This window comes from Elephantulus edwardii, unplaced genomic scaffold (assembly GCF_000299155.1).
Source record: "Elephantulus edwardii isolate Elephantulus edwardi_28Jun2011 unplaced genomic scaffold, EleEdw1.0 scaffold00039, whole genome shotgun sequence".
NCBI lineage: Eukaryota > Metazoa > Chordata > Mammalia > Macroscelidea > Macroscelididae > Elephantulus > Elephantulus edwardii.
The window spans coordinates 10497174-10514409 of record NW_006399789.1 but is presented as its reverse complement, the minus strand read 5'-3'; the positions used below and the strand labels follow the sequence as shown (position 1 = coordinate 10514409).

Genomic DNA, 17236 nt, shown 5'->3' with positions numbered 1-17236 from the left:
TTATAATAGAGTCAGAACAGACCCATAGCTGACATATCATGGGAGGAGAGTGCCCATCCTTCACCCGTGGAGCAGCTGGTAACCTTGAACCACATGTCTTCGAGTTTGCAGTGCAGCTTCCTACCTCTAGGCCATCAGTGCTCCCTAAAATATATATTACTTAGAAAAATATATTTATACAATCCATATATTACATAGAAACACTTCTGCTAAGACAATTGTTTGCTATATTTCTGAAATTAAGATGTAACTGTGTGTTCTATGTTTTTATTGCTAAATCTGAGTGCTACAACTGGGACAAAGTATTATGTAATGATGTCAGTCTGGAGACTGAGGTGTGCCTGATACAGGCCATCGTCTTTGCAATTACTTGCTATACATCAGAGACCTGGACAATGACTGGGGATGATAGAAGGAGAGTTGATACCTTTGAGCTGTGGTGCTGGAGAAGAGTATTGAATATATCATGTACTGCTAGGAGAACAAACAAGTTCATCCAGGAGAAGGTGAAGCCAGGCTGGTCCTTGAGACAAGGATTCTGAAGCTCTGACTTATATACTTTGCACATGTTGCAAGGCTAGACCAGTCCTTGGAGAGGGACATCATGCTTGGGAGAGTGGAGGGACAGCGCAGGAGAGGAAGACCCTTGATGAGGTGGATTGATTCCGTCACTGGGGTAATGGGAATAGGCATGTCAAGAGACAGTGAAACTGGCAAGGGATAGAGCAGGGTTTAGGGCTGTTGTACATAGGGCCGCTGTGAGTCACAGACAACTCGGCACATAACAACAACAACAACAACAACAACAACAACACAATACCAATAGTGTTTTAAGACACATTGCTTTCCAACTCCATGTTTAGCAACATTACATTGGAAGATTGGAACTACCATGGTAGGAAAAATCCACAAACACTACATATTAGTCTTCTATCTCTCAATGAGTTGTTAAGTATTTCTGAGCACACTGCTTAGTATAATCTATTTGAACAGTCTTGAGTATTGCATCCATATGCTTAGAATGGATTGATTCTTTAATTATTTGACTACTACAATAAAAATAAATTTGTTTATATGTATGTAGTTTGTATTTCTCCCTATTATTTTCATTTTATAAGGAAGGTAATATCATTTATAGAAAAATCCCAATGGTCAATTTTAGTTCTGTTGTTCTGAAGAAAATTCTTTACTCAACATAATAGTCCTTCATTAAGGATTGTATATGCAACATGCTTTTAAAAATTGTTTAAATATTTTCTTCTTGTTGTTATGTGCCATCGAGTCACCTGTGACTCAGCGACTCTATGTACAACAGCCTTAACCCCTGCTATATCCCTTGCCAATCTTATTGTGTCCGACATCCCTATCCACATTACCCCAGTGATGGAATCAATCCATCTCATCGAGGATCTTCCTCTCTTGTGTTGTCCCTTCACCCTCCCAAGCATGATGTCCCTCTCCAAGGAGTGATCCTAATTTGCAACATGTCCAAAGTAAGTCAGATGAAGCTTCAGAACCCTTGCCTTCAAGGAGCAGCCTGGCTTCCCCTTCTCCAGGATGAACTTGTTTGTTCTCCTAGCAGTCCACGGTATATTCAATACTCATCTCCAGCAAATACTTTCTTACAGAAAAGAAATTCAATTAGATTGCTATACCTCTGATATATCTATTTTTTCCCCCCAATTTGTATAGCTGTAAACAGATATGTCTTGGAAAGGATGCAGCCAGAGTGCTCTTTGGAGGCAGGAAAGGTGAGGCTTTCCCTCACATGCTTTGGAGATGTTTCCAGGAGGTGCTAGTCCTTGGAGAAGGATATGATGCTGGGAAGGGTGGAGGGTCGGCAAAGGAGAGGAAGATCCTCAACCACTTGGTTTGATATGGTGACTGCTGCAATGGGTCGTTGTGTGTCAGGAAGTTTGTGGATAGTGAAGGATAGAACAGAGTATAGATCTTTTGTTTGTAGGGTTGCTATGAGTCATACTCAACTCGATGGCAGCTAACAACAAGGACAACAACATATTTTTTAAGGTTTACAGTAGTATAGATAATTGTAATAAGCAGATTAAATTTGTTAGAACAAATGTTAGTTTCCACTATTTATCTCTATAATAATATGTACTAATATTTCTCACTACTATTAATTGCTCTTTTAATTGGACAGAGCAAACTAAACAGTTGCCTTTAAGTCAATTCACTGAAAAACATTTCCCTTCTTTTCTCCTTCAAATAAAGTGAGTGAAATGAGAAGGCGGATCAATTAATCATTCTAGTATCCAGTCCCTTGGGTAATTGAGGTCAGCAACCTGGGCAGGCTGATAAATGAATTGGATCCTAGGGATGACTGGCAATATCAGGTTCCTGGTTGCCTCATTTTAATCATTTATATGTGTCCTATTACTGATAGAGAGAAGTACAGTGCTGGCGGTTCCAAATTGAAGTTCATCAATATCATACAACAGATGCAGTTGTTCCCAGCACAGCCAAATCAAAGAAGTGCTTACTTTCCCAGAGAAAAGGTGAATGTCAAGGCAATTTTCTTCTGTATATGCGACAGGCGCAGCATGTATATTAGGATTACCATGACTGAATTTCTCACAGGACTTTCATTTGCTTCTTTATATACTGCCTTTCAATTTTAAAAATCCTAAGGTGGATGGTCATGTTTTTCAAACGTAGATTTAAGCTAATTGACCGTACTTTTTTCATATGCTCTTACCTTTTATTGACAGAGTAAGTCTGGATTTAAAGAAAGCTAACATTTTGTAAACGTCTATTTTCAAAATAAGCAACTTTTTTTTAGAATTCATTTTCTATTTGCGTAGTAGTTTGGTGTGAGATGGCATAGCTTACTAACTCATTTGGTGAGAAAAAAAGGAACATAAATAAAATATACTTTAAAAATAAGTGAACATGACTAAAAATGTTTTTAAATAAATGAAACTGACTGAATTTTTTTCACCCACCAAGTGAGCTATTAAGCATTGCCTCCACATACAAAATATTGTACAAATAGAAATGGCATGCTTTCTAACAAAGATCTGGTTATTTTGAAAATGGACATTTATGTGAGCAATATACCAATATATATAGTTAATCTGAATTGAACTGTTGGAAAATAAGGAAAGTATTTAGGATAGCTAACGAGCTTACAGAACATATTACTGTTGTTGTATACTATAGAGTCAGAACCAACCCATAGCAGACTCTCCAGATGGTCTTCAGAGACAGTTAAACGCATTTGAAGAGGTTGTCTATCCTTCTCCTGTGAGCAGTTGGTGGCTTTGAACCATGAACATTCAAGATTGCAGTGCAGCTTTTTACTAGTAGGGCACCACAGCTCCAAAATGATGTATACCTCCTTAACAAGGAAACGAACCCTGAATTCCCATATTACAGGCAGGGATACTGAGCACTATTCTAATGAGGGCAGTGGAGGCCATAGTGCATCATGGTCTGTCAAACAAAAGGTCAAATGCACCATAAGATAAGGCAATCTCTTCCCATCGACATGCACAACCCTGAACACTTGATGTTGAGTACCACGTGGTTTCTAATGTTCACCAAATTCCTCAGGACCCACACAAAGTGGTCAATTCAATGCAAAGGAAGCAAAAACATGGAATATTTTTGTAATTTCAGATTCTGGTAATTACATCCTTCCTACCTTCCTTCAGTTTCCCAATTATTTTGATGCTGTCCTGACACACTTTGGAGTATGTGGAGGATGAGAAACATGATTCCTGTTGCTTGAAAAAGTAGGAAGAAGAAATATCCTTTGAGATGGAAAAACTTGGCATCTGTAATCCTATATTGTTTGCATATGTGAGAGGCTAGAGCAAATATTTAAAACCAGGGGTTTAAAGGAAACTATGTGTTTTTTTATAAGTAAAATAAATAGAGAGAGTTCCATTTTATAGTTTTAAAGAGAGGGTTCCATTTTATATGATCAGTTGGAAAGCTGTATGATACTATAGTTAAAGCAGAATCACCTAGTGGAACCGCCAAAAGTGCTAAACTTAAATGTGTGAGATCAAAGGGCTCTAATTGGTTATATAACTCCTGTAAATGTTGCTATTTTCAATACCCTTCTTGTTGTTTAAGTAATCTTTTTATTTTCATTGATTGTAATGAAAACTTATATTAGGTTTTAATTCATCCATTGTTGCACATCTAATATTCTTCTTTTGACTGCACACAGCTTTACCAGGCAACAGTGTATTCTTTCAGCAGTGTGTGTGACACTTTTGGGTCATGAATGAAAGATTTTGATTATTGTATGTGTCCTCACCTCATTTCATTCTCACAACTGTCGAACATGGATTCAACTACTTTTCTATTCTGCCAAGTAAAGATTCTGAGACACAGAGATAAAGCGATTTGCTTTTCAAGCCCCTCCACTCTGTATTCTGCACGAATGCGTCATCTTGTTAGTTCTCATAGGCCTGGGAGACAGGACTACTATCATGCTTACTTAATAGAAGAGCAATTGGCACGTGGGGAGATTGTGGAATTTGTTCAAGGTCACTGCTTGGTAAACAGTAAAGCTGGGGCATGAGACCAGGTTTCTGAATCTTTCCAAGGAGCTTCTAGAGATGTCTTTGTGATTAGAAAATAGAGAAGGAGCTAGTGAAAATTCAGCCAGCTGGCAATAATTTTTGCTTGTATCTGAAGTCTTTGAATCTAACTGCCATACCTACACTCATGGCTAAAATAAATGGAATTTCTTTTAACTCCATGTATGTTTCTTTAAGACAGCATTCAAACTACATTCTACTATGCACTCCACTGCTATTGATCTTCTCCCTGAAAGTTCTAGTGCTATATTCATAGGATGTGCTTAAAGTATCAGTATACACAATAAATTTAAAAAATAAATGAATAACTTGCTGAGGTCTAAGTCACATATAAAATTCACCCATTTGCAGTATGCAATGCATTGCTTTCAAGCACATTCGCAGAGCTGTGCCGCCATCACTGTTACCTAATTTTAGAACAGTTTCATCATTCCAGGAAAAAAAACTCCATACATCCTCAGCAGTCACTCTCCATGCGCCCCTGTCTGCATCCAGCCCCTGGCAACCGTGAATCTCCTCTGTGTCACTGTAGCTTTGCCGATTCTGAACGCCTCGTAAAAAATGGAATCATCTGACATGCAGTCGTGTGACTAGCTCCATTTCCTTTGCAAGTAGCTGTTCCACGCATAAGTGAATGCAGATCTCTCTATAGGCACTTGCAGCAAGCCTGGCTTCGCTCTGAAATACGGGCGTGGAGATCCAGCGTGTCCTTGGAGGGCACCGGAAGTGGGATGTATCTGGGACCATCTGTCTGGCTCACCTGTCTCCCTGATTTCAGTGTTGCCTGTGAAATTGAGAGCATGCTGCGTGGAACAGAAGGACCGCTTCTCGTTCCTTTTGGAAGTAGCCGACCAGGTGGGAGGCGGAGGCCCGGCTGCTTCGATTTTTGCCCCTTCTATCTCTCAGATGATGAAAATTGATGCACAGGAAGGTTAGGTTGAAATCCACGGGTCTCTGAACTCACTTGGCTTCACCACACAATTTTCTCATCAGTAAGATGAAGAATTCCAACTGAACCGTCTTCCCAGCCTAAACCCTCACGGTGTGTTGCTCATGGGAGTAATAAGTCACACACGTTTGCATCAGGTGCATCTTACTGCCCTCTGCCAAACCAGCTGCTTCCAGCAGTACTGTTCACACTTTCTTAACTCTCTCATGGTGCAATAATCATCAAACAGTAGGTGGTGAGAAATGTCCCGGAATATAACTTACTTAAGGCAAGCCAGATGCTATCAAGTTAATTCTGACTCATGCATGACAACCTCATGTGTGTCAGAGGAGAACAGCTGTTGTTGTTATGTGCTCTTGAGTCAGAATCAACTCCTAGTGACCCTCAAGCAAGTTTTTCGAGACTGTAACTCTCACAATATGATATTGTCCCTCTCTGTGCTATGGAGCAGCTGGTGGATTCAAACCACATCTGCATATGATTTGGAGTACAGCTCCTTACCCTCTAAGCCACCAGAGTTCTTTGGTGTGTGTCTAGAAAAAGCTTTTTCTCTCTATTGGCTCACAGTTTTAGAGGAAGCCCTTGCTTCCCCTTGGCATCTTTAGGCACAGCATGCGTTGGGGATCTCCACATGCCTTAACCTTCCCTTGCAATAAGGAAGTTCTCAGAACAGAGCTCAGAGGTTACACTCTACTCCTGGCATTCTTTCTTGTTAGTATTGACTTCTATCCCCCATTCCACTCTCACTTGCTTCTCTCTCCAGTAACCTCTTATAAGATAAAAGATGCTTTGGGCAACACCTCAGGGAGGCTCCTCCGTCACTGGGCCAGTTTAACAGTAATGCATTCCATTCTAACTAGTGCCTTTATATAGAATAAGGCTGATTATCTCAGGCCACACCATAGGGATGATTACATCATTGTACTAATGCCATATTACATCATTGCAGCCAAAACCCTGAGAATGATGGCCTGTTCATGCTAGCACATTAGAGGAGGCGATTTGATGACTGGTTCCTACTGACTGTAGGTCTTCAACGTAAGGAAGAGTCTCGCCATCTTTGCTTCTACGGAGCATTCTATTTGGACTTCTTCCAAGACAGATTTGTTCATTCTTCTGGCCATTCACGACATAGTTTTGATTATAATTACCCAACCAAAACCCTATCCAAATTTTTGATAACTACTGTGACATTAGTGGATTGATAAACAAAATGATATTTCAAGGAAATTGTTCACATGCTTGTATAGATTGAAGTCTTTGGTCCTGGGGGAGGGAGAGAGGGAGGGAGGGAGGGAGGGAGAGAGAGAGAGAGAGAGAAATCTGCTAATGGGTCCAAGAGAGTCCAAGGTCATCAGGCAGGGTTTCAGACTGCTGGCTTTTGAAGCTGACAAGTTCCAGGTTGGCAAGTAGGGCAAGCAGCTCATTCAGGTCCAGAGCTGATGCACTAGATGTGGGAATCTAAATCAGCAAACACCTGGCTAGCTTTGCCAGAGGCAATACAGATATTGAATGCAGGTCACATTCTTCAGGAGATTTCTCCTACACTTGATCAACACTGATCATATTATTATGTAACTTCCTCTAACCTAGCCTCATAACATTGTAGAGGTTAAGATTTACAACACTGAGTGCTAACTGCATTATACTGATAACTATGGCCACATTGTCACACGCCATTAACCATCACAACTGATAATATCAGGTTTCTGGTTGCCTCTCTTTACTCCATGCAAGAATAATTTATACTTTTCAGAGCAATTCAGAAAAAAAAGAATGGATCAAATAAAAGAACACAATTGTTTATTGCAATATATGTTTGCTCATTTCCTGGAGAAGAAAATCAAATAGATGATCAACAGAACATAAGTAGAAAAACATTACTCAGGAGTTATAATTTATGTCAGTTTGGTGTCACTTCACAGAAAGAGGAAGTTGAATTTAGCTTTATGTTTGCTAATTGTTCACCTTTTAAAACCTAATATTGATCTTAAAAAAAACCAAAAATACAAGGGAAATAATTGAGGTACTGTTTAAGTTATCTATTAATATGCATAACCTAAGAAGTTTTTGAGACTGGCATTTAGAAACATAATTATATTTTTTTCAATTTTATGATACTATTTATTGAGGTTTAATTTACATACTATAAAAATTACTTGTTAAATTTAACAAATGCATTCCTGTTGCTACTATTCAGTTGGAAAACATTTCTATGACTTCCCAAATAGCCTCACCAAACATCTATTTATTTTTTTTAGTTCAAAAAGCTAGTTTTACAAAGTACACTATGTAAGCATACAATATAAACTTTTCTTCTCTGTAATTGGCTTCCCCTCCACCTCACTGACCTCTCTGAAAAGTCAGCTTCCCTTGCCAATCTTCTATACTTGTGTATACCCTTTCCTGCAATACCAACACTTAATCCAACAGTGTTCATTACTGTATTTGCCCACACCATATTTTTTCACCAGGTGAAAACCCCCCACCATATTTTCTCTATTTAAACTTCTCTAGTATTTCTTTGTACAACAGCACTTTGTTTATTTGTGACTTGCTTCACTCAGCATGTCCACTAGACTCATCCAAGTGGTTCAGTGTTTTCTAAAAACCAGTTATATCAATCCTCTCTCCTTGAGATATGGCAACTTTCTATAGATTTATCTAATAATTTATATTTATCTACTTATCTTATAAGTCAGTGCTTTTCAAACATCTTAGACCATGACCCACAATTAGAAATACACATTTTTCATTTTGATCAGTGTTGGTGGTTTTTGTATCCAAAGAAAAAATTCACTGAATAATCTATTCTTACAATGGATAATGTGCTTTGATGTCTTTCTAAATCCATTCTAGTTAATCCTGATGTTGCCACAGAGTATTTAATATCCTATGGATGGCCAAAACACAAACACATCTGTGCTGGAGGAAGTATAACCATGGTGTTCCTCAGAGGCAGGAAACTTGTTCTCACCTACTTTGGTCCATGTGAACAGGAAGAACCAGGCCTTGGAAGGAGACATCATTCTGGGAAAGGCTGAGGGTCAGCCAGAGAGAGGGCAATCCTCAGTGAAATGTATTGGCACAGTTACTTTAACCGCAGGCTCGAATACACAGGAGATTGTGAAGATGCCACAGGATGGGCAACATTCCAACCTGTTGTTCTTAGGGTCACAATTAATGAGTGAGTATGAGAATTTAATGACAATAAGAGCAGTATAATTTCTATTTTTATAAGAGAGTCACAATTGCATAATCTCTAGGGAACAAGGCTACTTGTGTAAAAGCTAAGGCTCTCTGGCAGTTCAAATCTACTAGTTGCCCCTCAAAAGATAGTTGGCCAATCTCTCATGTGATTTATAGTCTCAGAAACTCAATGGAGGGTCAGTTACAGGTTCCAGTTTAGATAGTAATGAGGAAGACAGATTCTATTTTATATTAAAAAATGATGGTTGCAAATCACGTAATTGACTCTCTTTCCCCCCCTCTTCTTATTAATGAGTGGTGTGATGTGTAGATGGGAAAATGGAGTTGGAAGTCAGTTAAGATACTTGCCTTGAAATATTGTAGTTGTTCAGCCCTCAGACTAGGTGTCTCTGTATCGGTGAGCCATGTTGTAAGAGAACAGCTCTAATATATACTTTATGATTTTATCAGGAATATTGTTTGCTTTTCATAATAGTTAGTGAATGCTCAACTGTTGTTTCCTGCCAAGACTTTAATCTTTTTGACAATAGTGTCTTCTTTGGGACCTCAGAGGGAGAACAGGTTTGAAGACCAGTCTGCTGTATTTCAGTCCCCTCTCCTGACAGTGGGCTTTGAAGTTTGAAATGCAGGGTGACAAGGTGGAGCAGTGGTCAGCAAATCCTCTGTGTTTACCTAGTTACCTTGATACTACACTGGGCTGAGGAAAAGAAATACCATCTTTGATATCACTGCTGTTCATTCTTTGAGTCAAAGACCATTGGGACAGGCTTATAAATTGCAGTTCTTATTTTTATATAGGGAGCTCTGGTGACCTAGTGAATAAGCAGTTGGGCTACAAACCCAAAGGTAGGTAGTTCAAGTCCAGCAGCTGCTCCATGGGAGAAAAGCAGACAATCTCCTTCTATTCAATTTAAGCTTCTGAAAACCCATTAGAGAGAGGGTCAGCTATTAGTTGGTTCTGACTTGATGCCATTGGGTTTGAATATTTTAGCTATTCAGAGATTACTCACCATTATGCAGATTTTTATTTTCTTCTTGGTGTGTAGTTAGACCATTTGCTCTTGCAATTAGGTCAACTCATATGACCAAATTTTGGTCATGGGGTATGATTGGAAGTGACGCATGCTTTTCCTAAGCCAAACCTGTATAAATCTTCTAGCCATAACTAAATCTAGTTCTCTTCTAGGAGAATACTGAATGAAGAAGACACTAATTATTCAGAAGAAAAAGCTGTGCTACAGTCATGAAGTTGGTTCAAACCAACCAACTGCTCCATGGAGAAAGGTGGGCAATCTCCTCCTGTATAATCAACAGTCTCTGAAAACCTGGTAGGGAATCAGCAATGAGTTGGTACACAATCACCACCACCACCACCACCACCAATCCATGTGGTCCCGGGATCGGAGCATGCTTTGGGAAATCATAGATAGGAAGCCAGGTGGTGCAGTGTGGTAAACACTGGTATGCTGATAGAGAGACCAGCTGTTTGTACCCATCTGTGGTTCCACAGCGGAAAGATTAGGCAACCTACTTCAATAAAGTTTTACAATCTAGGAAATCCTATGGGCCACTTCTGTTTCTTTTATATGGTCGTTGTGAGTTGGAAAAAGCTGAAGGTAATGGTGGGGTTTATGGTAAGTGATTGAAATTGGAGGATTGTCATAGCACATCTTCCATTCTGACCAAAATATGAGTCTTCTTCAATAGAGTCTCACGTGGTATATTTGCATTCACTTGGCCTTCCAATGAAAAAATTTTAATCCATTTTTCAAAATGTCATCTTTATAGTCTCTTTATAGTTCAGCTGTGCTATCCCTCCTTCTTCCTTCTTGTTTAAAATATCCCAGTGGCTTCTGGTTTTCTGAGAAAAGACAACTTCTTAGTGTAGCCTACAAGACATTATGTTTTAAGTTGGCTGAACCCCACCACCAATCTCTCTGGCTTTATCCTTCCATGTTTGCCGTGTCATGTCATTTTCCTCCTTGTGGTGTGTAGACATGTGCAGTCCTTCTCTCAGTCTCTTCCACTCCTGTGCTCTTGCTCAGCACTTTTGTGCATCTTGTTTCTTCTGCCTAGAGTAGAGATCTGCAAACTTTCTGTCAAGGACTAGATGATAGATAGTTCCTTAAAAAAATATAGTCTGTGTGATTACTTCTTGATTCAGCCATTGTTATTCAAAGTTTAGCTATAGACAATATATGAATAAAGTGAATATGGTTGTGTTTTAAAAAATATTTATTAAAAAAATGTGGTAGCTAGATTTGGCCCACAGGCCATAGTTTCCATCACCAGACATAGAATGCTGTGTGTGTGTGTGTGTGTGTGTGTGTGTGTGTGTGAGTCCTTGGAGAGGGACTTCATTCTTGGGAGGGTAGAGGGACAGTACAGGAAAGAAAGACCCTCGATGAGATGGATTGATTCCGTCATCACTGGGGTAATGGGGATAGATGTATCAGAGACAATAAAGTTGGCAAGAGATAGAGCAGGGTTTAAGGCTGTTGTATAGAGGGTGGCTATGAGTTGCAAGTGACTTGACGACACGTAACAAAACAACAGCAATATATATGTTTGTGCATTTATACATATATACATATATGTATATGTATATATATATATGTATGTGTGTATATATATATGTATATGTGTATAGGTATAATTGATGTACACTGATATAAAACAGTTGGAATCAACTCTCAGCTGCCTCTCCAGCAGGTTTTCAGAGGCTGTAAATCGCTTGGGAGGAGATTGCCCACCTTTCCTCTATGGAGGAGTTGGTGAAATGAATTGCCTCCTCATAGGTTGGAAGCATAACTCCTTACCAATAGATTACCAGAACTCACATAACAATATTCCTTCCCCAGTAAGGTGTTCACTGATATCCTTGATTTGGTTAAATCCTCTTATACATGCTCATAATACTGTTTATTAACATCTTTGTAGCAATTTTAACAGTGGAAAGTTTAGATTGTTCACTAGTGATCAAAAGAAGTGGTAAGGCTCAGGCTCATGTAATGGTTTTGTATAGCAAATGGCCACCTCTGATTTGTCAGAGCAATCCTGGTGATACAGAAACCAAGTATTTAGCTGCTAACCAAAAGGTAAATCGTTTGAATCTACCAGACATATGATGAGAGGAAGATATGGCTGTCTGCTTCTGTAAAGAGGGCTCCTTGTAAATCCTGTGAGAAACTCTATCTTGCAGGGTCACTGTGTCAGAATTGATGACAATGGGTTTGGTCTATTTATTTATTTGGTCTGGTTTCTGATAATACGTTCTTTCTCATTACACAGAGTTGATTCTGACTCATACTGACTCTCTTTTAGGTTTCCGAGGCTATAAAACACTATTAGAAGGAACTTTCTCATATTTCTCTACCAAAACGTTGTAGGGTTTGAACTGCTAGCCATGCACATTCTTTGAGTTACTATGGATAATTCCGCAAAAGAAACCTCTCTGTGATAGTACATAGTGTTAATGTTTATATATCATTGTGTTGTAACTGACCCAAAGCTGAACCTCCATGGTGTTTTCAGAGGCAACTAATCACAAGGGAAGAAATTGCCCAGCTTTCTCCTGTGCAGCAGATATGAACACATTTGGACTGGCACTTACCACTAGGCCACTGGAGCTCCACTTGAAAGTGCGTATTCAACTCAAAACTAATTGCCATTGACTTTGGAATTGACTCATAGCTGACCCTCCAGTGGATTTTCAGAGACTATACACTGGGCAGGAGGACATTGCCCAAATTTCTCCCAGGCAGCTGCTGGTGGAATTGAAACATCGGAGATGCAGCATGTTAGAGTTAACAGCGTAACTCCATCTGGACGGCCCACCAGAGCTCCCTGAGACAGAAGTATTTTTGTTATGTGCTGTCAGGTTGAGTATGACTCATAGCAGCGCTATGAAAATGGATCTGAGCCCTGTCCTATCCTGCACCATCTTCATCATCTCTGACATAGTTAAGCCTACTGCTGCAGTTACTATGTGAATCCATCTCGTGGAGGGTCTTCCTCTACTTTACTCATCTCTCACCTTTCTTAGCATGACACATTCCAAGGAATACCTCCTTCTAGCGACATGCCTAAAGTATGTGAGCTGAAGCATCACCATTCTTGACTCCTTAGCAGCATTTTGGCTGCACCTTCTTCAAGATATACATCAGTTTGTTCTTTTGAAAGTCCATGGGATATTCAGTGTTCTTCTGCAACACCACAGATCAGAGACATCAGTTCTTCTGTCATCCTAATTCATTTTCCAACTCTCAGAATCACCACAAGGAACCAAAAAGACCTGAATCATGTGGGACAGGGTAAGTAAAAGTGTCATTGTTCTAGCCAGTGTGAGTCAAAATAATGTGTTATCCATTTCCTCAATGGACAATTATGCATTGAAGCTCTGTGGAACTACAAAGAGGACTCTAAGATTTATAAGCCATGAATCATTATTTCTCATATCTTGATGTTGTTTTCCTGTCCAAACAATAAGATGCAAGTGGATAAAATCACAGAAAGCTAAGCACGAAAAAAGTGCTTTTGATATTATTGTCATTGTTATGTTATTGGGTGCTATTCAGCCAATTGTGACATATTGTGTCCTTATGTTACAGAGTAGGATGACATTATAAAATGTTCTAGGCTGTCCTCTTTATGCAAGTGGAAACTCAGGTCTTTCTTCCATGGTTTGATGCTCCAGTCTTTGATTTTCAGCTCTTCACTTTATCTCCTTGCTGTGGGGATCACAGCATACTATTCCGATAGGTTTGGGCATTTGATTTGAAGGATTCAGTTTGTTTGAGGTGATGTGGAATGTAATGTCTACATGCCCATTACCTTGCTCCTAACACATGGTTAGAATTCGCCTACTGCTCTGTGGGAGAAACATGGGCAATCAACCCCCATGAGACTTACTGCTTCTGAAAACCTGCTAGAAGATCAGCTATGAATCAGTCTCAACTCAGCGGTCCACAACAACAACCACCTTGCTCCTCCTTCCCATTTGTTTCACAGATTTCGTTTTGAGATTCCAAGCTTAAAACCCTAGAATATTTTGTATTACCTGCCAGACTTGAAGTGTTGCTTCACCAGGAGATGACGTGATGGGGTCTGAATGAGAAGTTGCTTGTAGTCTGAATAGACTTAGTCAGAACTGGATCTACCTACCCAACCCTTCTTGAATCTGTTCTGTTATAAATTGAATTGTATGCCTCAAAAATATATAAGGAATCCAACTTCCTACTTAGTAATGGAAGTCCCTAGGTGGCACAATTAACTAAATACTCCACTACTAATGAAAAACCTGGCAATTTGAATTCACCTAGAAGCCCCTCAAAAGAGAGAATATTCTGCTTAAAGTTCATAGCCATAAAAGCCCCATGGTGAGCAGTTGTACAGTAACACGTGGACTTGCCTTGTTGAATCCGCTCATTGACACCTGGTAGTCTGGTTGCTACCTATAAACATAGCTTTGTTTGGGACCAGGGGTTTCTCTCATTATAGTAAGGACACTAAAGCAGTGTAAGGTGGGCCCTGCATATAATAACTTCTGAGTGACTAGACGTTGCAGACAACAGAGAAGGATAGACATAAGAGACACACGTATAAGGAATAGACAGATGTCGGGGAACATCACTGAATGCCAACGAGTTCAAGAGTTAACGCTCCACTAGAACCCTGCCCTGAATTCAGACTTCTAGCCAGAAGAAGAAGAAGGAGGAGGAGGAGGAGGAGGAGATGATTTGTTCTTTAAGTCCATCTGTTTGTGTTACTTCTGTTATAGCAGTACCAGGAAACGAATACAGTCATGTAACATGGCAGCAATTTCTCCAAGAAAAACAAAGCAAAACAAAAAACCAAAACTCCAAGAGATGATGTAGGTATAAGGATTAGACTTTCCAGATGCTTCTGATTTGTGTGTGTGTAATTTTCTATGTAGGAGGTTAGTATTATCTTTAGCAAGACTCAACTTTATTATCACTTCTCAGCTTAGTGGTGAAGTGGTCAAGTGAAAAACCAACCTAGGTTCTGGAGAGCCTTTTGCAACAGCTACATAAGATTGAAAGTAAAAATTATTCAAAACCAAAATCCCTTTAAATCAAACATAAAAACTATGTTCTTCCCTGGCTTTCTCCAAACAGCTGCATCTGGCCCATAGATTTGTTTTGTTTGGCTCTCAAAGTGTTTAAACAACAATGGGGGGGGGGAAATAGTTAATTTGTTGATGTGGGAGATTTCACATAAATCTCTGGCTTTCTGGCATCTGCAGGATGAAGCCTTGGGTGGCATTTTCACTCATGAAGTGGCTGAATGCTGCCCTGAAGAGTGGAGTTGTGGCCTCAACGGGACACTGCTACACTGACCAGCTTCACTCACTCACCTTTCCTTCTCAGGCCATCCATGCTTGGAGTTTGCCCTCACTAGAAAGAATGGCAAGCTCTGGCAACCTAATCCGTAGGGAGCTGGGCTGCTAACTGAAGATGGCGCCTCGCTGGTTAATCTTCTGGAGAAAGTTGGGCAAACTTCTTCCCTGTAATTTACATCTTCTGTGACCCAACGGATTATCAGCTAAGAGTTGGTTCCAATGCCACAACAATGTGTTTTAGGTTTTTGTTTGAGTGAGACAGAAAAGACATGAGGGGGATACAAATGTCTTTTCTTCTGCTTTAACCAGTTTTTTATTATTGTGTCCGTGCTACCTAGAAATTTGTATGTGATTGTGTATATTTGCAGTTTTCTTTACCTCAGAGAAATCAGAAGATGATGATAGGTTGAACTAAAATGGCTTGAAGAATTGCTCTGTCAGGAGAAATGCCTGATTAGAGACATGTGCCAGGAATGGAAACACTGACCGACTCAAGGACAATCTATGGTCCATTAGTAGACAGCGAGCCAGTGAGTCAAACAAAGAAGGACAGGACGAGTAGGCGAGAGGGAGCAGACACTTCGTTCTTAGTTCAGTGTCCCTTTACAGGCCACAGATTGAGTGGGTCCTGTCATGGAAGACACAGGTTAATTAGCCATTTATCAGGAAGATGTGGATTTTAGAGCGTACATTGTCAGAAACAAAATGAAGAAGCCCTTTCTTAAAATATTTTTTTTAAGGAGAGCATTCAAGGGAACTGAAAATCAGGAACAATTTCTCTGTTCCTCAGTTTATGCTACTTGTAATAAAGAGGGGAGCTTGGACGGCTTTGTCTTCTGTGAGTTGTGCTGCCATCCCAACGGCAGTTCAAATTTACTGTTGGCACCGGGAATGAGAGTTGGGAAATGTGTTGTTAGGATTTCCAGTTGAGGAAACCCAATGAAGGGTTACTTTTTGTCCTATCTGACTTGACAGCCCTGAGTTTTTATTTTGAGTAAGACAGGAGCCTTCATATCAAACTCCTGAGCTCTGCTGGCATTATAGGGACTTGTGCTGTTAACCCTAAAGTAGTAGCACTCTGGCTGTTTGACTCCACCAGCAGCTCTACAAGAGGAAGACGAAAAATCTCCTCTAATACATTTATCGCCTTGAGAACTCACTGGAGATTTGGCTATGAGTCAGTTCTGATTCAGCAGCAATAAGTTGAATTTTTTTATGCTGTAAGATTTCTAGAACGCTCTTAGGACCTTGCTATGTAGAGTCAAGCTCTGATAGCCTAGTGGGTATAGAGTTCTGTTGCCAACCCAAAGACAGATGGTTCAAATTCATAAGCTTTTCTGAGTGAATTTTCTTCTCCCAAATGATTTACAGCCCAAGAAAACCCACTAGAGAGTCATCTATGAGTCACTTGCAACTTGAAGGCACTCAACAGGAAAAAGAAGGGTTTATTACAGACTTAGAATCTCAATCTCTTTTCCAGACCCACTGAGTCAGCTGCTGAAGTATTTTATGCACATTACAATTAGAGAAGAACATCTTTCCAGAAAATTAAAGTTTGGATTCTGGCCCCTCTCCCCAATTTCACATATATTCATACCTCAATTTATTATGAGATTAAATAGGCATAAAGCTTGGAAATAATGGCAATATTTCTTTGTATTTCAAATTGAACGGATTCATTCTTTATGTAAACAATGACATAAAATCAGAAGGCAAATTATGAAGAATTCTTGATAAGTTACTTAGCATTATACTTGCAACTTCAGAAGTTACTTCCTGTGACTTATTTGACAGAGGAAAAGTCTCATCACATAAAGGAATTTTGCTAATGTGAAACTTATACCTAGAACAAGAAACTGTCAAATGAACAGAGCAAGGGAACACTAAATGGTTTAACGTTAAGAAAGGTGTGTGTCATGGTTGTACATATTCAATCTGTATGCTAAGCAAATTATTTGAGAAGCTGGACTCTGTGAAGGACAATATGACATCAGGAAGCTGGACTCTATGAAGAAAAAATATGGCATCAGGATTGGAGGAAGACTCATTGATAACCTTCACTATGCAGATGATACAACCTTGTTTACAGACAGTTAGGCAGACTTGAAAAAGTTACTGCAGAAGATCAAACACTGAAGCCTT

General features: G+C 39.6%; 1 protein-coding gene across 1 annotated transcript in view; it reads right to left on the bottom strand.

Annotated features, from left to right (window-relative positions):
• LOC102865489 (40S ribosomal protein S17-like) overlaps window positions 1-5376 on the bottom strand; it is a 15067-nt gene extending 9691 nt beyond the window's left edge. Inside the window, exon 1 of the mRNA XM_006885011.1 lies at window positions 5262-5376. Coding sequence (XP_006885073.1) covers window positions 5262-5376 — 115 coding nt within the window. The remainder of the gene's footprint in view (window positions 1-5261) is intronic.
• Between the last annotated feature and the right edge of the window lie 11860 nt (window positions 5377-17236).